Source organism: Helianthus annuus, chromosome 9, assembly GCF_002127325.2.
Source record: "Helianthus annuus cultivar XRQ/B chromosome 9, HanXRQr2.0-SUNRISE, whole genome shotgun sequence".
In the NCBI taxonomy this organism is placed as follows: Eukaryota; Viridiplantae; Streptophyta; class Magnoliopsida; order Asterales; family Asteraceae; genus Helianthus; species Helianthus annuus.
In genome coordinates, this window is record NC_035441.2 from 171,816,284 (window position 1) to 171,842,734 (window position 26,451).

At 37.6% G+C, this 26,451-nt stretch overlaps 2 protein-coding genes across 2 annotated transcripts; both read right to left on the minus strand.

The window, feature by feature from the left end:
• Positions 1-6,475: 6,475 nt before the first annotated feature.
• LOC110879604 (aldehyde oxidase GLOX1) lies at positions 6,476-8,304 on the minus strand. The gene has a single exon (XM_022128084.2). It carries the CDS (start codon positions 8,264-8,266, stop codon positions 6,644-6,646), a length of 1,623 nt encoding a protein of 540 aa, XP_021983776.1. The 5' UTR covers positions 8,267-8,304; the 3' UTR covers positions 6,476-6,643.
• A 10,854-nt stretch (positions 8,305-19,158) lies between these two features.
• Positions 19,159-20,978, minus strand: LOC110879603 (aldehyde oxidase GLOX1). Its single transcript, XM_022128083.2, has one exon. It carries the CDS (start codon positions 20,938-20,940, stop codon positions 19,318-19,320), a length of 1,623 nt encoding a protein of 540 aa, XP_021983775.1. The 5' UTR covers positions 20,941-20,978; the 3' UTR covers positions 19,159-19,317.
• Between the last annotated feature and the right edge of the window lie 5,473 nt (positions 20,979-26,451).

The window sequence follows — 26,451 nt, forward strand, 5'->3', positions numbered from 1 at the left end:
GATCGGTTGTAATTCAATCCGAGCACTAGCAGACCCTCGCTCGGATCGGATCGGCTCATGAACACCCCTATATATAAAGACCAAATGATAGATTTGAATAAACATTAATACAAGTTAGAACGTGTGAGGTGCACACTCGATCACGATTGTTATAACTTTTAGTACCATGGAGTCTCAGCGGTTTTAAGAGTTGAAACCCTAGTGTCCCTTTGGTGGAGTCTAGGGTGGCGCATCGACGGGTCTAGAGAGTAGGGACAGAGTTCCTAAGAGCGTGATACGTTGCAAAAAAAGTTGTATGATTCATGAAAAGTTATACGAATTTTTTTTTTGAGTATTCATAACTTTATTTTTAAAATCAACAACCTCCCACAAATTTTGGAACAAACACAACCTTTTCATACGTTAATAATATTTTTTTTAAATTACACAATAACATTAGCATTTATGTTCCTTTTGATTTGAGTATAGTATTGTTATAAATTTTTTTAACAAGGTAAATGATTACCGGTGTTTGTGGTTCCCACCGCATCACACATACACGTCTAGTGCGTGTACTAGCTTTACTTTATTAGTTTACTCGCTAATAATTTTTAATTTTAAATGGCTATTAATGATGTAACTATAAAAGTAATAAAAAAGTTTATTATTTTTGTAATTATATTCTAATAAAATTAAAAAATTTAAACATCAGTGTTTTAAAAATTCTTTTAAATTTTTTAAGTTGCATAACTAAAAAAAATCCCTTTATGCAATCATTATATGAAAATAAAATTTAAAACTAACCAATACTAAATAAAAATAGATAAGGGGGAATGGTTATTTTTTCAAGTAATATATAATTTGACGAGGGTAATTATTGTTATTAACTAAATTATGACATGATTTAAAAAATTTAGTTTTGATGGGTTTAGTTCGTGAATCAAATGGGAAACTTAATTAGTTTTTAAAATAGAGGTTGTCATATTGATTTTGTTTTTCCAACATCTAATCAGGTTTATCTTTAAAAAAACATTTAATCAGGTTTCATATGTTCAGGAACATTAATGCCTGAGTACGTCGAGACAAGCGCTTTCATATGATTTGCGCATGACATAACACTTGGACCAATTCATTCAATGTTTGTAAAGTGCTCACGACGCATCGCCTGCGGGTTGTATTATGCAAATTGCAATTTATGCATCCGTATAAATTTGAGTTAGTCTACGCATAGGTGTAAAATGTTTTAGGGAAACAAGTCAGGTAAAATATAAAACGTTTTTTTGGCTTATTTTATGTTCGCTTCCAGTTCTACATTTCGACCCTACCGTCACGCGCTAGGGGTAGAATTTATGCCCTTGATATGAAAATGTCTTTTGATTGCATGTGTCAGTTTTTCCGTTGATACACGTATGTTCGATATTTGCAATGTAATTGCGCCGCAACGCACGCGGGTCTAATTACTAGCTACATCTTAAAAAACAAAGTCGGTGGAAACCCCACCTGCTTTGCCTCCCTCCCCCGTACTTTTATGATATTGCAATTTTAGCCCCTTAACTTTGGTACCTTTAAAGTTTCATATAATCGCAAATTTAGTCCCTAAACTACTACTCCATTTTACAATACAACCCCAACTTTGTTATAGTTTTCTTCTTACCCTAAAACTTTATCAAATTTTATTATTACCCTTTCTTAACCCTTAAGTCTAGGAAATGCAATTTTTAACCACTTAATTTTTTATGAACTTTCTAAATGCCACTTTGACCCCCTCGAGAGTTTTTGGATTGACGATATAAATTCGAGTTAGTCGTGTCGCGTATAATACGTTATGGTTGTACGATATAAATTCGATTTACGTTACGTTTTGATCCAACCACAATGCAACTATAGAATACATTGAGTTCAATCTGATACGTCAAAACATGCGTTTTCATATGGTTAACACATCACATAACGCTTGGAATAATCCGTTCAATATCTGCGAAGTACCCGCGCCGCAACGCGCGGGGGTCTTATTACTAGTTTAATTGAAAACTTAACACTAGTATGGAGTTAAGACCCTAAATCCGTCGTCCTATTGCTATGATTTAGGTATGGCCTTTCCATCACAAATGAAATTTTTACCAAGGTAGAGAATACTGATTATAAAAAGTCTTTACAATGAATTAGTAACACGCACAACAAAAATGTAAAATAAATATCTGTAAACTGATAAAAAGCAATTTACAAATACGTGTAGTTGAATCATAAAATATGTATTTAAAAAAATTAAAATAACTGAATAAAACTTGTGGAGAAATACAGAAAATTGTATATAAGAAATAACAAATTTGCTTCGGAGTTTACAAAGAACCAAAGAAAACGATGCTAACACTTATGACTATGCTAGAAATGTGACCTTCTGATTTGATCTTTCAGTTGATAGTAGAGTTGATAGTAGAGGTAACGATTTCATGAAATTGGCAAACAAACAATCTCGATATACCAATTTATTAGGGCACATATACAATACAATGGCAAACAAACAATCTCGATATACCAATTTATTAGGGTACATATATAATTGAAATCCATCAACAACAAATAAATGTTCCCAAAGGAAAAACTTGAAAATGAAATAAATAGACCATAAACAACTGCTGGAGCAAAACCATTAGTGGTTTGGATGAATTTTATCGTTGCATTCGGACCTAAATGCCCGAGCTTGGAATTTCTTAATGAACCACATACAGTAGATAATAACCTGTGGGTGCAAAGTTACCCGATGGAGGTGCCGTCACACCTACTCTATAACTAGACCTTCCGAGAGCTTTGGTAGAGTTAGCGCTGTCGAGAACCAACAAGCTTTGATTCATAGAAAACGAGTGTGTGTTAAATGAAGGAGGCACTATTGTCACAGTGACCGAATTCAGATCTACAGGTCTTGATACCATAAATGTAACAGCAATCCGAAAACGTATCTTGGTTTTAGTCTTGGGTGATAAAATCCTAGTGCGTGAAGAAGAAGAGCTTGGATCCAATAAGAAGGAGAAAATGCCTCTAGGCTTAGCTGAGTTGGATAAAGCACGTTAGTGAACACATATTTTTCGTGAGGGTTGCTTCCACCAACAAGAAACCGACCATCTCGTAGTAGGACCGCTGTGGAATGTCGGGGGGGGGGGGGGGGGGGGGGCGTTAGCATGGGTTGGGTGAGGCCAGTGGCGGATCTAGAAAAAAACTAAAGGGGCAATGTTTCTATAAAAAGGGGCAACGAAATTGAAAAGTCGTCAAATTTTTCCAAAATTTACACTACCGCTGGAGCGTCAAGGGGCAACGGAGGTTGCCCCTTGTTCTATGCTAGGTCCGCCCCTGGGTGAGGCAGATGACGGGTGTTAGGGGGTATGGTGGTGTTGGATATATCATGCTAAACAATCATAAGACTGATAATCTCAAATTAAAAAAAATTATTTTATATTTTATTTGTATACATACACATAACCCTTAACAATTTTAAACACACATTATTTCTTAAAAATTATATAGGATCGCCTCCCCCAAATTATTTTTCCTAAATATTTATACAATATATAAATTAAAGTAAAGTTTGTTACCACTTTGTATATAAGTGATAGGTAGTTTTGTAAATATATTTTAACTCTTATTTGTTTAACCTTAGGTTACCCACCACACAATAAACTTAATCACAAATTTTTATGTCTAAGAACGGGTCCTTTGAATGAATGACATTTTTTTAGTTTTATTTGGAACTATTATTATTTGACTTGACCTGAATCGATAGCCGACCCGACCCGAAACATAAAGATAGGAAAAAAAATTTGGGTCCCATCACTTTACGCCCCCTCGAAACTTTTGGTCAAGCTCCGCCACAGAGAGCTTGGACCCCAAGCCAAAGAAATAGCCTTGATCGTGGCCTAGTTGAATGTGACCAGAGGCATACCACACGAAGGCGTATCGTTTTGGATGGCAGTGTTTTACGACTTCCGACAACGTGTGGGCGAAGCGAATCGCAATGGCGGCCAAATCACAACCAAGTGGAGGGATATGTGAATCCGGCTTGCTAAATTTAACAATTTGTTTTACATCGTGATGTAACACGGTGACGATGTAACCGCGGGTAGATGCGATTAACGAGGCCCTATGGGATTACCATGCGGGCTATCAAAGAATATTTAGTAACTTGGAGTGTTGGCTAATAAAAAGAAATGATCCCCGTTGGCAGCAACCAGTTACACGTTTAGATTCCGACTCCGACGATTCTGGGTTGATGTCTAGTAACTTAAATTCTTGTACTAGTTTTAATTTTAGTTAGGTATTAGTTTCAGTTTTAAATTATGTATCCGTTTTAATTTTGATTTTAAATATGTATTAGTTTTGATTATGCATTAAATTAAATGTTGATTATTAAACTAAAACATAGTCCAGTTAAGTTAAAATATAATCTTATTCCAAATGCTACATTCCCACGGCTATATTCCAACCGTTATATTCTAGTGGTTATAAAGTCACTTCGTCTTGCAACCCACGTTTCATTTCTCAATTCACATTTCACTCCAAAGACCATATTAATTTAGCGATATGGGTGGGGTTATTCAGATTGAACTAGCAAGACCTTCGACACTCAAGCCCTCCACGCTCAAACCCTTCGCCTTCAAACCGGTGGCAAACCCCTTTTCTCCGGCAGTCTACGGTCCTCAAATGGAAAACCCTTTTCCTCCGGCAGTCTATCTTCATCCACCTTCAAATCCTCCTCCAGTCGCAAACTATCCGGATGATGCTCAAACTGATTTGACAGACATGAAGTTGAACCGGGTATATGATTATACCTTTAATCAACTACGATTCGACAGATTATTAATTGGGAGGTTCATTGTCCTCCGGTGGCAAACCTTCCTATAGTGGCAAAGCGTCCTCCTGTGGCAAACCCCTATCTGACACAAGAAGTCCAATGTTGGGCAACAGAGGTTGGACGGATGTGAAAGTGATTGTGACTCTGATTCACTCTTTGGTTATTAAATAATGTTCTATTTGGTTTAAGTAACTAGGTTATTTTGTAATGTTTTATTTGGTTAATGTAATGTCTTAATTTTAATTTATGTTATGCTTTATTTATTGTGGTTTTCATTTATTATTTTTAATAATTGTTATTGAACTTATTTAAATTTAAATGCCCTTTTTCGATTTTATTAATACTAATAATAAGATCAAAGTAAAAGAGTTATGATTAATAAATGACTGTGGGATGAAACTAAAAATAAGTGAAAGAAAGTGGCTTGTTGATGAGCCATGATCCGGTAGACATTTTAACATTTTATGACGTAAAAGTGAAAACAGATTCAACCATTACACATGGCCTAATAAATCAATTTCAGTTTTTCCTAATTGCAGTCAATCAAAGATCAATTTGAAATTTTATGTCTACTTTACATGATCTTGAAATTTAACGCCATTAGCTAGCTCCTCCTGGATTCGATAGTCGAGTTACCCAAACAAGTTAAGGTACTTAGGAAAACACACACATTTTCTATATTTTTAACATGCATTTCAATGCCGACCAATTACTTCATTAAAATGGTTGCCGAGCTCAAATTACCAATCGCGCACCGACTATGCCTCCAAAATAACCTAAGCAATAGAACCTAATTGGCTAATTCTATGTATAAAAGTAGGTTCTATTTCTCCCCTAAAAAATGGGTGTGCATTGAAAGGTGTTTTAGAACATAATCTTTAGGTCGTATGTAATGGGGCGCGGTGAAGGCCATAGCGCCGGTATGGAGCCCCCCACACCGCCCCCCCCCAGCGCCATGATCAAAAAAAAAAAAAAAACCGGCGTGAAAAATTTCGCGGCGCGAGGAAGAAGGGGATTTGTTCTCCATTTTCCACTTTGGTCCCTGCATTTTACAATTTGGTCCCTGCATTAAAACACTTTGGTCCCTGCATTTTACACTTTGGTCCCTGCATTTTACACTTTGGTTATGATGAGGTAGGGCTTTATGACTACGGCCTCAAGCCCCATAAAGCCCTGGGGTGACGTGGCATGCCACATGGCGCATAACGCCCCTTTGGGGGCTTTATGACTACACATGGCCTTAGTTGAAAACTGAACACTATTACACAGTTAAGACCCTATTCTTCGTCCTATAGCTTTGATCTAGGTATGGCCTTTCCATAAAAAATGAAGTTTTTACCAAGTTAGAAAATACTTATTATAAAAAATCTTTACAATAAATTAGTAAGACGCACAAAAAAATGTGAAATAAATATTTATAAATCGATTAAAAGCAATTTAGAAAAACGTGTAGAAGAATTAAGAAACAACTATTTAAAAAAAATTAATACAGTTGAATAAAACTTGTGGCGGAATCGAGATATCTGTATTAAAAAAATAACAAATTTGCTTCGCAGTTGACAAAGAACCAAATAAAACTATGCTAACACTAATGACAACGCAAGAAATGTGACTTCCTAATTTGATCTTTTAGTTGATAGTAGAGGTAACGATTTCATGAAATTGGCAAACAAAAAATCTCCATATACAAATTTATTAGGTCACATATATAATTGAAATTTATCAACAACAAATAAATGTTCGTAAGGGAAAAACTTGAAAATGAAATAAATAAACCATAAACAACTGCGGGAGCAAAACCATTAGTGCTTTGGATGATTTTTATCGTTGCATTCGGACCCAAATGCCCGAGCTTGGAATTTCTTTATGAACCACATACAGTAGATAATGACCCGCGGGTGCAAAGTTACCCGATGGAGGTGCCGTCACACCTACTCTATAGGTAGACCTTCCGAGAGCTTTGGTAGAGTTAGCGCTGTCGAGAACCAACAACCTTTGATTCATAGATAACGAGTGTGTGTTAAATGAAGGAGACACCATTGTCACGCTGACCGAATTCAGATCTACAGGTCCTGGTACCATAAATGTAACAGCGATCCGTTTTCCATAGCGTATCTTAGTTTTAGTCTTGGGTGATAAAATCCTGGGGCGTGAAGAAGAAGAGCTTGGATCCAAATAAGAAGGAGAAAATGCCTCCAGGCTTAGTTCGGTTGGATAAAGCACGTTGGTGAACACATATTTGTCGTGAGGGTTGCTTCCACCAACAAGAACCCGACCATCTCGCAGTAGGACCGCTGTGGAATGGTACACTCTTGGTTTTGTGCTTGGATTTTGCACCTCAAATCTAGACCCAATTTGGTTATCAGGTCTATAAGTTACAGGGCTGAGAACGGGGTTCCTACCAAGCTCCCACCCGGCAACCCCTGCTGAGGCACCGTTGATGATCAAGTCATGGCCGTTGGGAAGCAACAACATGTCACCCATGACTCGAGCCAAAGGCATTGTTTCCATGACCCACTGAGGATTGGGGTCGGATATTCTAATCCGCCCGCAGGTATCTAACGCTCCGTCAAATCTTCCATTATTTGCATTAGCAAATGCTCCTTTGGGCGCGCCCCCACAAACCAACACTTCAACGGATTCGGCAGCCCCCTCTTTCATTCTCAAAGGGAGTAGTACCGCAGAGCCAGTGCTCGGGTAGTTCCTTGGTTGCCCGCCGGGCATTGTCGGGTAGGTCTTGACAACTTGGTTCTTAGAGTAGTTGAATAAAATGGCACGGTTATTGGCGAAAACAAACAAGTTCCCGTCTGGATAGAGAAACACAAATGGGTATAAATTATTCTCAACATTGGGGTCATTCGTCTGGACCAAAAACGGAAAGCTGGGAGAGTTCTCAGTGGCCGACATCTTTGGGTAGAATTCATAGTTAAATGCCTGACGACCGCCGATGATAATTTGTCGCCCGTCAGGCAATAGGTGATTTGTTGCATACCACCTCTGTTGGTTCAACCCATTTGATATCTCTTGCCAGTCACATGTGGCACATGATTTATAAATCCTGACCCTACGGTAACCATCAGCCCATCCTCCGGTCTGGACTAAGCTGCCGTCAGGCATTAATGTTCCTGAGGAACACCATACGTTGGTGAGCACCATGAGCGGTCGTATAGTATTGGAACCGACATCATACTCGACGGAGTGGGCAGAGCAGTCGGTGGAGTTAGGGCGGCACTTGCCATTTGGAAGAGAGATGTTGGAGATTCCAAAGTCGGTACGATCATACATTACAACACGGTCGTTGGGAAGGAGCTGCATGTGCATGGCTGAGATGCCAATGCTTGGGAGGAGGACGGACCATGAACCACCAGCAGCTGGACACAATGGGGCATGAAGGAGGAGGATAACTGAAAGGAGAAGATGGTGATAGAGGAGGGTGCTGGTCATGATATTTCCAGTTGATGTTTGTTCTTTCTTTTTTTGGATTGTTAGTCAGGTTATTGTGTGTGCTGGATATGATGTGATGATGGAGATTGCTCCCTTTAAATACTAGTTCATGCACTCCAAAGTCAATGAGTTAAATATATATAGTTTCTAGTTCCGTTAAAAAGTTAATTTGTATCTTTCAACATGTTAATGCTATGTTTGTTGGTGTGTAGTATTAAAATCATTAAGATGTTGGGTTCAGTTCATCAGCTTAATCATTGACCTTAAAAGTAATGATTTATGTAAAGTCAATTTCAGTATCATTTGTATAAATAATATCATCTGCTTATTCTACAAGTATAAAATCAGAATTTGTTAGGTAATGTTAACATTCTTGATCCTTAATCAAAGATATGATATATGTACTTAATTAATTAACATTGTCTTATAGAGATTATCGTTTAAGTGTTAACTAACAGCTCTTCGAACATGGTACGTTCTAGGAAAGTCAGTAGGACTTGGTGGCTTTAGAGGAATAAAAGAAAATTAATGGATCTTGTTTTATTGATGTTGTTGTGCTTGATTATGTGGATTTCTTATCTTACCAACCACTGCTATGAATTAGAACATTGATTACATTAGCAAATCATAAGCCAACACCACCATTTGCAGGTTACGTATATGAAACTATAGATTTTGAGCATACAAGTTGAAGTGATGTATAATGCATATTGCATTTAGAGGATTTGATGTACGTGTAGCGACTCTGTAATTTTAGTTAGTTAAGCTAGTTATTTTTGCTCTAATACAAGAAGAATGTTTCTGTTTATATAATATTTGAGGCATACATATATTTTAATACATTACCTAATTAAACTAAACCGATGGATAACGAGATGCGTGTCCCTTATAAAGGGAATCGAGTGTATGATCATGTTTATTTGGTAGGTATTGGTAATTTGGTGGTGTTTGACATTTGGAACATTTCTTTTAAATTCTAATTCTTTGCTGAGGGATATTACAGAAAATGAAATTATGGATACATGCATAGTGTGTCCGTGGAACATTATATATGAACTAGCAAAACAACGTGTGCTATTATTGTGATTTAAAATAAAGAGGTTTGCTTCCTCAAACTCCAACGTAATAAACAGTATCATTAGATTATTATCATTCCCATTCCATACCCAACAACCACCAAATAACAAATTAATTGTTTTCTTTCTCTTCCATGTTTTATAAGAAATGACAAACTGAGAAAAGGAGGAAAAAAGCCAAAGAAAAGAAGATAGAAGGGATTGAAAAAGAGTCATAACCCATTAGGGACGCATCCTGTTTATTAACTTAGTTGTATATTTTATAACCAAAAGGTAATTAGGAGTTTAAAATTCTATAATGTCTTTCGGTGTATTTATCGTAAAAAATCAAAGAACTAATGTTAAAAGGACCATCTCAAAATATATCAAACTTGCATTAGATAAAATCAATGAGCCATGAAACGTTTTCCTGGTTTGTCAGTTTTTTCTCGGTAGGTTCATTTATAACAATCTGTTGTTAAAAAATTTAAGGTCAGGTCACGTAATAAAAGTCGATATCATAATAAAAGTATATTGTCACATGGAAAAACACATAAGAAAAATATTATATGTTGGAAAAACACAATCACTTATGAGCCTTTGGGTTTAAAAAGGTGGGCCTTCGGGTTTCATTGGCCAACTTCGTGTGATGTACATGTGGCGAAGGTGAACCTTCGTTTGGATAAGGTCACCTTCGCCTCTCATTAACTGACCTTTGTGGAGACTTCGGTATTTCAGTATAAATACTGCATTTGATCATTTGAAGAACCAAGAGAGCACATTCAGAGAGTATTGGTGCATTATTGTGTATTCATGTACTGTTACTCTGCTGAAATCAATACAAAGAAGCTTTAAAGTGATATTCAACTTGTTATTGGTGTGTTCTTGCTTTGGTTTGTATGCAAACTTGGATTCCGCACTTGTTTGTGTATTAAATAACAAGGAATAAGTTCTCTAAGAGCATTCTAGGGATCTCCAATTAATTTTAATGTTGATTATTAAACTAAAACATAATCCAGTTAAGTTAAAATATAATCCTATTCCAAAGGCTACATTCCAGTGGCTATATTACAACGGTTATATTCTAGTGGTTATAAAGCCACTTCGTCTTGCAACCCACGTTTCATATCTCAATTCACATTTCACTCCAAAGACCATATTAATTTAGAGATATGGGTAGGGGGTTATTCAGATTGAACCGGCAAGACCTTCGACCGTCGACACTTAAGCCCTCCACGCTCAATCCCTTCTACTTCAAACCCTCAGGTGGCAAACCACTTTTCTCCGGGCAGTCTACGGTCCTCAAACGGAAAACCCTTTTCCTCCGACAGTCTATCGTCATCCACCTTTAAGTCCTCCTCCAGTCGTAAACTATCCGGATGATGCTCAAACAGATTTGACAGACATGAAGTTAAACTAGTTGTATGATTATACCTTTAATCAACTACTATCCGACAAATTATTAATTGGGAGGTATATTGTTCTCCGGTGGCAAACCTTCCTACGGTGGTAAACCGTCCTCCTATGGCAAACCCCCTATCTGACACAAGAAGTCCAAAGTTGGGCGGCAGAGATTGGACGGACGCGAAAGTGATTGTGACTCTGAGTCACTCTTTGGTTAATAAATAATGTTCTATTTGGTTTAAGTAACTAGGTTTTTTAGTAATGTTTTATCTAGTTTATGTAATGTCTTAATGTTTGTTTACGCTTTATTTATTGTGGTTTACTATGTTTTCATTCATTATTTTTAGAATTGTTATTTTACTTATTTAAATTCAATGTACTTTCTTTTATTAATACTAATAATAAGATCTATGTAAAAGAGTAATGACTAATAAATGACTAGGGGATGAAACCATTACACCGTAGTTGATGAGCCAGTGATATGTGGCTAGGGGTGTAAACAAGCCCAGAGGATCGAGAGCTACTCGTGATCAATCGCTTAAAAGCTCGAATGAGCCGAGCCTTAACGAGCCCGAGCTCGAGCTTGAAATTGAGCTCATTTTGTTATGGAACCCAGGCTCGAGCCTGAAATACAAAGCTTGTTTAGGCTCGCGACCCTAAACGAGCCCGTACAAAATTTTAAGTTTTTTATATATAATATATTAATAATGATGATAACATTGATGAGCCGAGCTCGAGTCGAGCTTTGGCTCGTTTACGCGATGTTGAAGTGAGCTCGAGCCGAGCTTTTAGGTCGTTTAAGGTTGTTCTCAAAATAGTTAGAGCCGAGCTCGAGCTTTGGGTTTTACTCGCGAGCCGAGCTCGAGCTCAAAGAAGTAGGCTCGAACCGAGCCAAGCTCGAGCTCGAGCTTCATAAAAACCTAACGAGCCGAGCTCGAGCTCGGGCTCGACCCGGCTCGTTTACACCCCTATCTGTGGCTTATTGATGAGCGAGTGATCTAGCAGACATTTTATGACGTGACAGTGAAAATAGATTTAACTATTACGGATGACCTAAGTAATCAATTTCATATTGCAGGTAATCAAAGATCAATTTGAAATTTAATGTCTACTTTACACGATCTTGAAATTTAACACCATTAGCTAGCTCCTACTGGATTCGATAGTCGACTTACCCAAACAAGTTAAGTTACTTAGGAAAACACACACATTTTCTATATATTTAACATGCATTTCAACGCCGATTAGTTAGCTCATTGAAATGGTTGCCGAGCTCAAATTACTAGTCGCGCACCGACTATGCCTCCAAAATAACCTAAGCCATGGAACCTAATTGGCTAATTCAATGTATAAAAGTAGGTTCTATGTGACAACCCTCACCAAATCAGGTATCCGTACGAATTAATTAATATTTAATTAATGCTTAATTACTGTGCTTACTTACAATTGTGGTTAAACTGCTACTTGATTTCTGATACATACATATACATGCATCATACTTTATTACTGTCACTCCATTTATTACATAGAACTATAGTGACAAACTTGATGCACAAAAGCACAGTAGCACAATGAAGGAATAACCCAGTAAATATGCTGACATAGCCAGCACTAGACAGACACTGTCTCTAAGGCCAGTATGAGCCGGGAATAGATTACTACACTAGTAGTGAGTGTAGGGAGATGAGGTTTGTAGGACTGCGTCACTAGGTGAAATTTATAGTGACCGGATGTGCCTAAAACATGCTTTAAATATAAAATTCTGCACTCTATTACAAAATTCAGCATTTATTTAACTAGTAAAGTGCAAAAACATGGGAAAATAATACTAGACACTTTCCAAAGTGTCGGGAATTCATTGTGTCACTAAAAATAATATTAAAGACACTTTAAATGCTTATTTAGCACTTTAACGGATCAATATCCAACCGAACAACCGGACTTTACCCGGAACATAAAAATATTACCAATAACATTGTTTATCCTTTTCGGAGCTAGTTAGGGTCCCCGAACACGCTAACACCCGTTATATTTCATAACACACTAATAACTTATTTAAGTTCCTAACTAACAAATTAGACACTAACTATATCATTCAAATCAAACCATAAACCCCCCCCCCCCCCCATGATCCGATCGGTTTCCCCCATGTGGGACACACCCTTACACTTTTGATTATTTTATTAGCTTATGTCTCATATCTAGATTACATAATACACAATGGTTATTAGTGAATGATGGTTTATAAGAGTGCTTAGAGGATAACATTTCATTCAAAACACTTCACACAAAAATTGCACTCTCTCCCCCTCTCCTCTTGTGTTCGGCCGAAAGCTCACACCCACCCAACATCATCTTCAAGTTTCGATCTTGCTATTCCACATACATACAAGTGTGCAAGAGACCATACAAGGAGACCCGGTGCTTTCGGAATCTCAAGAACCTCACTACGTTGCTTTTATCCACCTTGTTTTCGCTTTGATTCTTCCCTAGCCACGAGCTAGTAGTAAGTGCTTCTAAACACTCTCTTGTTCATGTTTAAGGTGGTTAATAAGAGATTCAATGGTTAAAACTCAAGAACATGCGAAAGCAGAACTAAAAGTCTTAAATGAAAAATGAACAAGATGGTTAAAGAAAAGCTAGTAGTGTAAAACTTGTGAATCTTGTTTAGAAATGATTATTTTATGTTGTTAGTGGCTAGTAGTGGAACGGATCGTCATCTAACCAAGCTAGATCACGTTCATGGAACATGAACTAGCAATATGTTAAGTGTGAAAGATGCAAGATGATGAATCCTTCCACACATAAACATGAACTTGTGTAAAAGCGATGTTTCTTGTATAATAGAATTCTAAACTAGTAGATCTAAAGATCTACAAGTGGTTTTTCGGAAAAACCAAGTAAAATATACAAGTCTTGTTTAAAACCCGGATCTTTCATAAACTAAAAGCATTTTTGTGAACAATCAAGTGTGTATCACACTTGTGTAACAAGAAGGTTTAACAAAGAAATATTTTCGTAATTTTTGGACTAGAAGTTGTAAAGTTACATATCCTTTAAAAATAAAGTTTTCAAGAAACCGATTTTATTTTTAAAGATAGAAAAGTCTACTAAAAATGTTGGAAGGTTACTACATACTTTTACACGGCTTACAAGTTCATGTGTTTGCGATTTATGCTAGTTTGATGTTCGAATGATGTTGATGATTGGAAAATTGTTGATTGAGTTTTGAAAAGAAAATGATACGCTAGTAAGCGTGGCCACCTCCAGTTACAAAGGAAACTCTAGCGAAATTTTTCCAGAAATATAACACTTAGAAATATTTTTGTAACAAGTGTTATAAATATATTTTTAACTTGTTTTTCCAAATAACATTCGCCATGATTTATATTACAAAAATTACCAAGTGTCGGAGGTGGATTTTCGTAAATAAAACTTGTTAAATATATATTTAGAATATATATTTCATAGTAAGACGCTTGTGTGATTTTATGATTATTTTGGGAACTATATGTATATTATTTTTAGAGTAAAAATAATATTACTTGGAATATCATGAAGTTACGACTTCCAAAATAATACCAACGCCTTCACGAATAAATATTTAAGTTACGCCGGTATTATTATTACCACCCGAACTTTAAATGTAACTTATGTATTTTCGGAAAAATACTCTTAAATGCGTATTTTGATAAAAGCATTATTTTGGGAATTGTATGGAATAAAATATAATATTTTTGGGAAAAATATGTATATTTTGGAGATAGAATATTTTAGACGAATGAATTAAAATATATTTTATTAAGTGAGACTTAAAAATATATTTCCGGAAGTATAAAAACGCACATGTATTAAAACCCCATCCTTAGGAAGGAAAATATTTACAAAATAATTAAGAAGTGTAAATACGAAATAGTTGCCTAACTATTTCCCAAAAACATTAAACCTTAAGCCAAGGCACGGCCGTCCGTCTAATAGAGGTTAGTACGTGTAGGTCGTCACGCAGCAGGTTGATTGGGAGTTACTATTTCGAGACGTACTTCTGTGAGTTCATGCCCCCCTTTTCTCTTAACTGTTTTCAGTTTTTATACTTCGGGGGTGAAATACATGTTACTATGATTACGAATACTTTTTAGATGGTATGGTTAGCGTAAGGAGGGTTACTACTTAGATCATGTGACTGAGTAGGCTGAAACTGGAGGCCATTAATCCTCATTGTAGGACCGAGGGTCATTAGCGGTAGATCTATCTGGGTGTAGCGAGCCCAACCCCTGAGTTCGCGGAATGAGCCAGGTGGTGACTTTGAGCCCGACGCAAAAATCTGCTAGGTTTGAGTCTTCCTACTGTACTTCACACATATCAATGGCCTTGCAAACCATTGGTGATCTCTTTATTTCCTTATTTGCTACATACCAGGGATTTTTATATTACAAAGGTTTTACATACTCACTTACACATGAACTCGCTCAACATTTTTTGTTGATTTTTTTCAAACTTACATGTATTTCAGGGAATTAGGGATCTGGCGATGTATGCTATGTTTTCAAGCTGCGTAAGAAGGGTGATGTCATCCAAGTTTAGGGGCTGTGGCTTTTACCTGGACGAGTCACAAGTCTTAAGCTGTGTTTGTTTCATGTCTGTGGTTGTGTCTTTCAAACAAGATTTTATTTAGTTGTGTTGTATTATCGTTGCATGTGTCGACATTTGAAAACAATGTTGTGGTATTTTGTTTTTAAAACTCGAAGTGTAATGGATGATTATCACGGTTTTATTTTCATATAGCTTTGTTGTGATTAAGCTATGGTATTAAGAAGTCACACCAAATAAACCCACGCTTCCGCAAAGCCAGGGTGTGACATTCTATTTCTCCCCTAAAAAATGGGTGTGCATTGAAAGGTGTTTTAGAACATAATCTTTAGTGGAAAAGTGAATACTATTACACAGTTAAAGTTAAGAACCTAAATTCGTCGTCCTATAGCTATGATCTATGTGACAACCCGTACTTCTGAGGTTAGCACTTCTCGTGTTTGTGTCTATAATTTACGTTCATTACGTGTTACTTTTATTAGTTACTTGTCGAGCATGATCAACATAAGATTTACGACTCGAAACTCAAACAACTATATGTAGTATATGTATATATATTACTTTTACGAACCGACTAACCCGTTAGCATGACCCACACCCTCCTATCCCTTTTTCGGCCCAAACTGCTGTGAAGCCCAAACCAAAACCCAAATCAACCCAAAGCCACATCACTCTCTCTCCCTTGTTGGCCCAACACACCCACTAAACGCTTAACTGTTTCGGCCCAATACCAATCCCAACCCGCCACCGCGTCCCTTGGCCTTGGTTACGGCCCAAGGAAGTGGACGACCCACTTTTTAAAGCCCAAACCGCCACCCCATCCCTCGTTACGGCCCAAACCACCCCAAGCCCAAAATCCCTTATGCATGTAAGCATGTATATATGCGTGTAATCCCGTAATCACAAATAAGAAAACCTAACACTCCCTCCTCTCTCCCTCGACGTGCGGCTGCAGGCGACACCCCTTGCCCACCGTCGCTGCTCCATCTCTCTCGCTACTCTCTCTCACTCTCGTCTTCTTTCTCTTCGCAATCAGGTCCAACCGGCATTCAACTCGACTAGGTAAATCTTTAATGCTTTGAGATGTGTTTATAACCATACAAGGTCTTGCAAATGTGTTATATGTGAAACTTGGGTGCAGTCGTAATCGGCTTAGAGGATTAGGTTAATCGGTTGAGTTTCGGGTCATGAATGTTGAGTTTTGTTTCTTGGTTCTATTAGTTTATACATGATCTCGGTTGTTAATGTACGTATCTTGGTTGCGTTTATGTCTTTCTTTACATGATCCTTGATAATATGATGATAACTTGGGGTATAGGATGCATGAAAGTCACGTATGATTTTTTAGCGTTGTTGATTATGTATGGATGCACAATATATGTATATATATATATATATATATATATATATATATATATATATATATATATATATATATATATATATATATATATATATATATATATATATATATATATATATATAGGGAGCCGTTAGAATGAAAACCACCCCGAGTTGTAAGAACCGCGAGAACTACACCCCATGGGTGGGCGTTCACCATGATTTTTTTTACAACTAGATGTGTGTATTATAAACACAGTCGTAAAAAAAAAAATTTTAAACGCCGCGGCCGAGGGGGGTAGTTTTTTACACCACAAGTTTGGTGAAAAAAAAAGAAAAAAGATAAAAAATTAAAAACACCAAACTTGTGGTGTAAAAAACTACCCCCTCGGCCGCGGCGTTTAATTTTTTTTTACGGCTGTGTTTATAATACACACATCTAGTTGTAAAAAAAAATCATGGTGAACGCCCACCCGTGGGGTGTAGTTCTCGCGGTTCTTACAACTCGAGGTGGTTTTCATTCTAGCAGCCCCCTATATATATATATATGGGTTAGCGTTTGAAAATCTTGAAGTTTTGTATGATAAATCTGATATAAAGAGACATATAACCTTCTAAGTGCGATGCAAAGGTGATATGTAATGGCAAGACACGTTAGAGGAACTTGGAAACTCTTCTTAGTAAAGTTTATGCGAAAACATGAAGCTGTTAAACAGTTACAGCCGCTGTAACTGGGTCATAACATAATTAAAATTGGATTTGCATGAGTCCAAACATAGTATTTCAAAATACCCTTTTAATGATACTTGAATCAAAATTTTTCAATGTCGTTTGGTATTTTAAACGAATTATTTCGTTTCAGTGGTCCAAGCTGCATTTTTCTGCAGAATTTGTGTGTTTTAAGTCATATCTCGGTGAATAATTGGAGTTAAGTCATGAAAGTTATGTAGTAGATAGTCTTAGGTGTCTGTACGAATCTCCAACTAGAATCGAGTCAATCGGGTAATCTGAGGATTTTTAAATGAATTTTTCCGTAAGCTGCAGTCTGAAAGTGACGAATCTGGACACTACATAGTAAATGATTTTTCTAAATTTTCGAGTAAAGAGTTAGGCCTTAAAATTTTAACAAAAGGCCAACCCCACCGAGGGGCACGCTGCATAAAAAGATCATAATTTTTGCAGCTTCTTAAGAAAGTTAAACGAGCTTCCTAAAACAACCTAATTTCAGTGAATTTGCTATGCATGATTTATAAACTTATAAGAGTCGAACTTGCTATTTTTAGTGTCCGCACTTGCTTAGTGATTGTACAAATAGCGTATGTCATGTCGTAGGTTATATTATGAGCATGTGCATGAAAACTACACGGTAAAGTATTTTGTGACAACTTATTCGCGTGCTATTTGCTAGATACGTGTAGGACTTTCATGAATTGCATAAACACCCACTAATATTTCTGGTAACCATAATAGGACGTGGTTGACCATCCTAGCTCGCATAATCTTAACCTTGATGAACTAAACTAAGGCGAGTTCATACATTTACTAAAAGCATGCATTCCCGGATTTGGGAACTACACTATCTCTAGATTTGGGACCACTTTATATTCCTGGGTTGGAATATTGCCAATCGAATCGAATACTGTAGTTTACATTTCATGTCTTTAGCGTACTAAACGAAACTCTATCCGAAAATTACCTACACATTATACCGATTAGTTGCCGGGCTTGGCAAATGAGGTACTAGTTAATATCACTATTAGGTTCAACAAACAAACCTCACACCGTGCTGGGAGCCGGGCGTGAACTTTCGACCTTGACATTATATCAATGATGATAGACATTGATACGGGGCACAACAACTGACAACTGTCAAGTATTCGGTACTACACAGTTTAGTAGCTTAACCGTGGGTTAGCTACCCATGATATGTTTTAATAAACTAATGTATTTAAAACTTACTTACCTTTAAAATAGAAACTGTGAACTCGCCAACCTTTGTTGATACACTTGTGCATGCTTTGCAGTTTACATTAGGTACAACAGGTACAACATGGGTGCTTGCATCATTTGGAGTATCGTCACTGGCAATAGACTATTGGCTTTAAACTTCATTAAACACTCCATATGTGGATTTTGAGGGTGTGACAATCTAGGTATGGCCTTTCCATCACAAATGAAGTTTTTACCAAGTTAGAAAATACTGATTATAAAAAGTCTTTACAATAAATTAGTAATTCGCGCAAAAAATGTGAAGTAAATATTTATAAATCGATTAAAAGCAATTTAGAAAAACGTGTAGAAGAATTAAGAAACAACTATTTAAAAAATTAATACAGTTGAATAAAACTTATGGCGGAATCGAGATAATTGTATTAAAAAATTAACAAATTTGCTTCGGAGGTGACAAAGAACCAAAGGAAACTATGCTAACATTTATGACTATGCTAGAAATGTGACCTGCTGATTAGATCTTTTAGTTGATAGTAGAGGTAACGATTTCATGAATTGGCAAACAAACAATCTCGATATACCAATTTATTAGGTCACATATACAATTGAAATATATCAACAACAAATAAATGTTCCTAAGGGAAAAGCTTGAAAATGAAATAAATAAACCATAAACAACTGCGGGAGCAAAACCATTAGTGCTTTGGATGATTTTTATCGTTGCATTCGGACCCAAATGCCCGAGCTTGGAATTTCTTTATGAACCACATACAGTAGATAATGACCCGCGGGTGCAAAGTTACCCGATGGAGGTGCCGTCACACCTACTCTATAGGTAGACCTTCCGAGAGCTTTGGTAGAGTTAGCGCTGTCGAGAACCAACAACCTTTGATTCATAGATAACGAGTGTGTGTTAAATGAAGGAGACACCATTGTCACGCTGACCGAATTCAGATCTACAGGTCCTGGTACCATGAATGTAACAGCAATCCGTTTTCCATAGCGTATCTTAGTTTTAGTCTTGGGTGATAAAATCCTGGGGCGTGAAGAAGAAGAGCTTGGATCCAAATAAGAAGGAGAAAATGCCTCCAGGCTTAGTTCGGTTGGATAAAGCACGTTGGTGAACACATATTTGCCGTGAGGGTTGCTTCCACCAACAAGAACCCGACCATCTCGCAGTAGGACCGCTGTGGAATGGTACACTCTTGGTTTTGTGCTTGGATTTTGCACCTCAAATCTAGACCCAATTTGGTTATTAGGTCTATAAGTTACAGGGCTGAGAACGGGGTTCCTACCAAGCTCCCACCCGGCAACCCCTGCTGAGGCACCGTTGATGATCAAGACATGGCTGTTGGGAAGCAACAACATGTCACCCATGACTCGAGCCAAAGGCATTGTTTCCATGACCCACTGAGGATTGGGGTCGGATATTCTAATCCGCCCGCAGGTATCTAATGCTCCGTCAAATCTTCCATTATTTGCATTAGCAAATGCTCCTTTGGGCGCGCCCCCACAAACCAACACTTCAACGGATTCGGTAACCCCCTCTTTCATTCTCAAAGGGAGTAGTACCGCAGAGCCAGTGCTCGGGTAGTTCCTTGGTTGCCCGCCGGGCATTGTCGGGTAGGTCTTGACAACTTGGTTCTTAGAGTAGTTGAATAAAATGGCACGGTTATTGGCGAAAACAAACAAGTTCCCGTCTGGATAGAGAAACACAAATGGGTATAAATTATTCTCAACATTGGGGTCATTCGTCTGGACCAAAAACGGAAAGCTGGGAGAGTTCTCAGTGGCCGACATCTTTGGGTAGAATTCATAGTTAAATGCCTGACGACCGCCGATGATAATTTGTCGCCCGTCAGGCAATAGGTGATTTGTTGCATACCACCTCTGTTGGTTCAACCCATTTGATATCTCTTGCCAGTCACATGTGGCACATGATTTATAAATCCTGACCCTACGGTAACCATCAGCCCATCCTCCGGTCTGGACTAAGCTGCCGTCAGGCATTAATGTTCCTGAAGAACACCATACGTTGGTGAGCACCATGAGCGGTCGTATAGTATTGGAACCGACATCATACTCGACGGAGTGGGCAGAGCAGTCGGTGGAGTTAGGGCGGCACTTGCCATTTGGAAGAGAGATGTTGGAGATTCCAAAGTCGGTACGATCATACATTACAACACGGTCGTTGGGAAGGAGCTGCATGTGCATGGCTGAGATGCCAATGCTTGGGAGGAGGACGGACCATGAACCACCAGCAGCTGGACACAATGGGGCATGAAGGAGGAGGATAACTGAAAGGAGAAGATGGTGATAGAGGAGGGTGCTGGTCATGATATTTCCAGTTGATGTTTGTTCTTTCTTTTTTTGGATTGTTAGTCAGGTTATTGTGTGTGCTGGATATGATGTGATGATGGAGATTGCTCCCTTTAAATACTAGTTCATGCACTCCAAAGTCAATGAGTTAAATATATATAGTTTCTAGTTCCGTTAAAAAGTTAATTTGTATCTTTCAACATGTTAATGCTATGTTTGTTGGTGTGTAGTATTAAAATCATTAAGATGTTGGGTTCAGTTCATCAGCTTAATCATTGACCTTAAAAGTAATGATTTATGTAAAGTCAATTTCAGTATCATTTGTATAAATAATATCATCTGCTTATTCTACAAGTATAAAATCAGAATTTGTTAGGTAATGTTAACATTCTTGATCCTTAATCAAAGATATGATATATGTACTTAATTAATTAACATTGTCTTATAGAGATTATCGTTTAAGTGTTAACTAACAGCTCTTCGAACATGGTACGTTCTAGGAAAGTCAGTAGGACTTGGTGGCTTTAGAGGAATAAAAGAAAATTAATGGATCTTGTTTTATTGATGTTGTTGTGCTTGATTATGTGGATTTCTTATCTTACCAACCACTGCTATGAATTAGAACATTGATTACATTAGCAAATCATAAGCCAACACCACCATTTGCAGGTTACGTATATGAAACTATAGATTTTGAGCATACAAGTTGAAGTGATGTATAATGCATATTGCATTTAGAGGATTTGATGTACGTGTAGCGACTCTGTAATTTTAGTTAGTTAAGCTAGTTATTTTTGCTCTAATACAAGAAGAATGTTTCTGTTTATATAATATTTGAGGCATACATATATTTTAATACATTACCTAATTAAACTAAACCGATGGATAACGAGATGCGTGTCCCTTATAAAGGGAATCGAGTGTATGATCATGTTTATTTGGTAGGTATTGGTAATTTGGTGGTGTTTGACATTTGGAACATTTCTTTTAAATTCTAATTCTTTGCTGAGGGATATTACAGAAAATGAAATTATGGATACATGCATAGTGTGTCCGTGGAACATTATATATGAACTAGCAAAACAACGTGTGCTATTATTGTGATTTAAAATAAAGAGGTTTGCTTCCTCAAACTCCAACGTAATAAACAGTATCATTAGATTATTATCATTCCCATTCCATACCCAACAACCACCAAATAACAAATTAATTGTTTTCTTTCTCTTCCATGTTTTATAAGAAATGACAAACTGAGAAAAGGAGGAAAAAAGCCAAAGAAAAGAAGATAGAAGGGATTGAAAAAGAGTCATAACCCATTAGGGACGCATCCTGTTTATTAACTTAGTTGTATATTTTATAACCAAAAGGTAATTAGGAGTTTAAAATTCTATAATGTCTTTCGGTGTATTTATCGTAAAAAATCAAAGAACTAATGTTAAAAGGACCATCTCAAAATATATCAAACTTGCATTAGATAAAATCAATGAGCCATGAAATGTTTTCCTGGTTTGTCAGTTTTTTCTCGGCAGGTTCATTTATAACAATCCGTTGTTAAAATATTTAAGGTCAGGTCACGTAATAAAAGTCGATATCATAATAAAAGTATATTGTCACATGGAAAAACACATGAGAAAAATATTATATGTTGGAAAAACACAATCACTTAGGGTGTAAGGGGCACTCCTCTAACTGGGGAGTTAACTCTCTTACCCACAGCCAATCAACACGCGCCACGTCAACTCCCCACTTAACTTCCCCCACACCCTCAATTTGATGGCGGCACTCCTCTCTTGGGGGACTTGTTTTTTTATTTTTTTAATTAAGTTGAGAAAATCAAAAAGAAAAAAAAGAAAAAAAAAGGAAAATAACTTGATTGGTTGAAAATCCGGTGGGCCACCCTCTCCCTCTCTCCCTTCATGCGGTAACTAGTCGCCGCTCATCTATCTCCTCCATGCGTGATCTATCTCCTCCATGCGTGAAAGATGATGGCGGCACCTCCTCCCCGCGCGGCATCTCCTCCCCGACCTCATTCACCGAGTACGCCCCGGACACCCTTATGAACCTTTGGGTTCAAAAAGGTGGGCCTTCGTGTTTCATTGGCCAACTTCGTGTGATGTACATGTGGCGAAGGTGAACCTTCGTTTGGATAAGGTCACCTTCGCCTCTCATTAACTGACCTTTGTGGAGACTTCGGTATTTCGGTATAAATACTGCATTTGATCATTTGTAGAACCAAGAGAGCACATTCAGAGAGTATTGGTGCATTATTGTGTATTCATGTACTGTTACTCTGCTGAAATCAATACAAAGAAGCTTTAAAGTGATATTCAACTTGTTATTGGTGTGTTCTTGCTTTGGTTTGTATGCAAACTTGGATTCCGCACTTGTTTGTGTATTAAATAACAAGGAATAGGTTCTCTAAGAGCATTCTAGGGATCTCCAATTAATTTTAATGTTGATTATTAAACTAAAACATAATCCAGTTAAGTTAAAATATAATCCTATTCCAAAGGCTACATTCCAGTGGCTATATTACAACGGTTATATTCTAGTGGTTATAAAGCCACTTCGTCTTGCAACCCACGTTTCATTTCTCAATTCAAATTTCACTCCAAAGACCATATTAATTTAGAGATATGGGTAGGGGGTTATTCAGATTGAACCGGCAAGACCTTCGACCGTCGACACTTAAGCCCTCCACGCTCAATCCCTTCTACTTCAAACCTTCAGGTGGCAAACCCCTTTTCTCCGGGCAGTCTACGGTCCTCAAACGGAAAACCCTTTTCCTCTGGCAATCTACCGTCATCCACCTTCAAGTCCTCCTCCAGTCGTAAACTATCCGGATGATGCTCAAACAGATTTGACAGACATCAAGTTGAACTGGTTGTATGATTATACCTTTAATCAACTACTATTCGACAAATTATTAATTGGGAGGTATATTGTTCTCCGGTGGCAAACCTTCCTACGGTGGTAAAACGTCCTCCTATGGCAAACCCCTATCTGACACAAGAAGTCCAAAGTTGGGCGGCAGAGATTGGACGGAGGTGAAAGTGATTGTGACTCTGAGTCACTCTTTGGTTAATAAATAATGTTCTATTTGGTTTAAGTAACTAGGTTTTTTTAGTAATGTTTTATCTAGTTTATGTAATGTCTTAATGTTTGTTTACGCTTTATTTATTGTGGTTTACTATGTTTTCATTCATTATTTGTAGAATTGTTATTTTACTTATTTAAATTCAATGTACTTTCTTTTATTAATACTAATAATAAGATCTAAGTAAAAGAGTAATGACTAATAAATGACTGGGGGATGAAACCATTACACCGTATACTGAAAGTAAGTGAAAGAAAGTGGCTTGTTGATGAGCCAGTGATATGTGGCTAGGGGTGTAAACAAGTCTAGAGGCTCGAGAGCTACTCGTGATCAATCGCTTAAAAGCTCGAATGAACCGAGCCTTAACGAGCCCGGGCCCGAGCTCGAGCCTGAAATTGAGCTCATTTTGTTATGGAGCCCAAGCTCGAGCCTGAAATACAAAGCTTGTTTAGAGCCTAAACGAGCCCGTACAAAATTTTAAGTTTTATATATATAATATATTAATAATGACGATAACATTGATGAGCCGAGCTCGAGCTGAGCTTTGGCTCGTTTACGCGATGTTGAAGTGAGCTCGAGCCGAGCTTTTAGGTCGTTTAAGGTTGTTCTCAAAATAGTTCGAGCAGCGCTCGAGCTTTGGGTTTTACTCGCAAGCCGAGCTCGAGCTCAAAGAAGTAGGCTCGAACCGAGCCGAGCTCGAGCTCGAGCTTCATAAAAACCTAACGAGCCGAGCTCGAGCTCGGGCTCTACCCGGCTCGTTTACACCCCTATCGGTGGCTTATTGATGAGCGAGTGATCTAGCAGACATTTTATGACGTGACAGTGAAAATATATTTAACTATTACGGATGACCTAAATAATCAATTTCATATTACAGTTAATCAAATATCAATTTGAAATTTAATGTCTACTTTACACGATCTTGAAATTTAACACCATTAGCTAGCTCCTACTGGATTCGATAGTCGACTTACCCAAACAAGTTAAGTTACTTAGGAAAATACACACATTTTCTATATATTTAACATGCATTTCAACGCCGATCAGTTAGCTCATTGAAATGGTTGCCGAGCTCAAATTACCAGTCGCGAACCGACTATGCCTCCAAAATAACCTAAGCCATGGAACCTAATTGGCTAATTCAACGTATAAAAGTAGGTTCTATTTCTCCCCTAAAAAATGGGTGTGCATTGAAAGGTGTTTTAGAACATAATCTTTAGTGGAAAAGTGAATACTATTACACAGTTAAAGTTAAGACCCTAAATTCGTCATCCTATAGCTATGATCTATGTGACAACCCGTTCTTCTGAGGTTAGCACTTCTCGTGTTTGTGTCTATAAATTACGTTTATTACGTGTTACTTTTATTAGTTACTTGTCGAGCATGATCAACATAAGATTTACGACTCGAAACTCAAACAACTATATGTAGTATATGTATATATATTACTTTTACGAACTGACTAACCCGTTAGCATGATCCACACCCTCCTATCCCTTTTTCGGCCCAAACTGTTGTGAAGCCCAAACCAAAACCCAAATCAACCCAAAGCCACATCACTCTCTCTCCCTTGTCGGCCCAACACACCCACTAAACGCTTAACTGTTTCGGCCCAATACCAATCCCAACCCGCCACCCCGTCCCTTGGCCTTGGTTACGGCCCAAGGAAGTGGACGACCCATTTTTTAAAGCCCAAACCGCCACCCCATCCCTCGTTACGGCCCAAACCACCCCAAGCCCAAAATCCCTTATGCGTGTAAGCATGCATGCATGTGTGTGTGTAATCCCGTAATCACAAATAAGAAAACCTAACACTCCTTCCTCTCTCCCTCGACGTGCGGCTGCAGGCGACACCCCCTGCCCATCGTCTTCTTTCTCTTCGCAATCAGGTCCAACCGGCATTCAACTCGACTAGGTAGACCTTTAATGCTTTGAGATGTGTTTATAACCATACAAGTGTCTTGCAAATGTGTTATATGTGAAACTTGGGTGCAGTCATAATCGGCTTAGAGGATTAGGTTAATCGGTTGAGTTTCGGGTCATGAATGTTGAGTTTTGTTTCTTGGTTCTATTAGTTTATACATAATCTCGGTTGTTAATGTTCGTCTTGGTTGCATTTATGTCTTTCTTTACATGATCCTTGATAATATGATGATAACTTGGGGTATAGGATGCATGAAAGTCACGTATGATTTTTTAGCGTTATTGATTATGTATGAATGTACAATATATATATATATACACACACACACGGATTAGGGTTTGAAAATCTTGAAGTTTTGTATGATAAATCTGATATAAAGAGACATATAACCTTTTAAGTGCGATGCAAAGGTGATATGTAATGGCAAGACACGTTAGAGGAACTTCGAAACTCATCTTAGTAAAGTTTATCTGAAAACATGAAGCTTACAGCCAACAACAAGTTGGTT

Bases quoted from the DNA above. Each gene is read 5' to 3' on its own strand.
- LOC110879604 (XM_022128084.2), bottom strand. From the start codon at position 8,266: ATGACCAGCACCCTCCTCTATCACCATCTTCTCCTTTCAGTTATCCTC.
- LOC110879603 (XM_022128083.2), bottom strand. From the start codon at position 20,940: ATGACCAGCACCCTCCTCTATCACCATCTTCTCCTTTCAGTTATCCTC.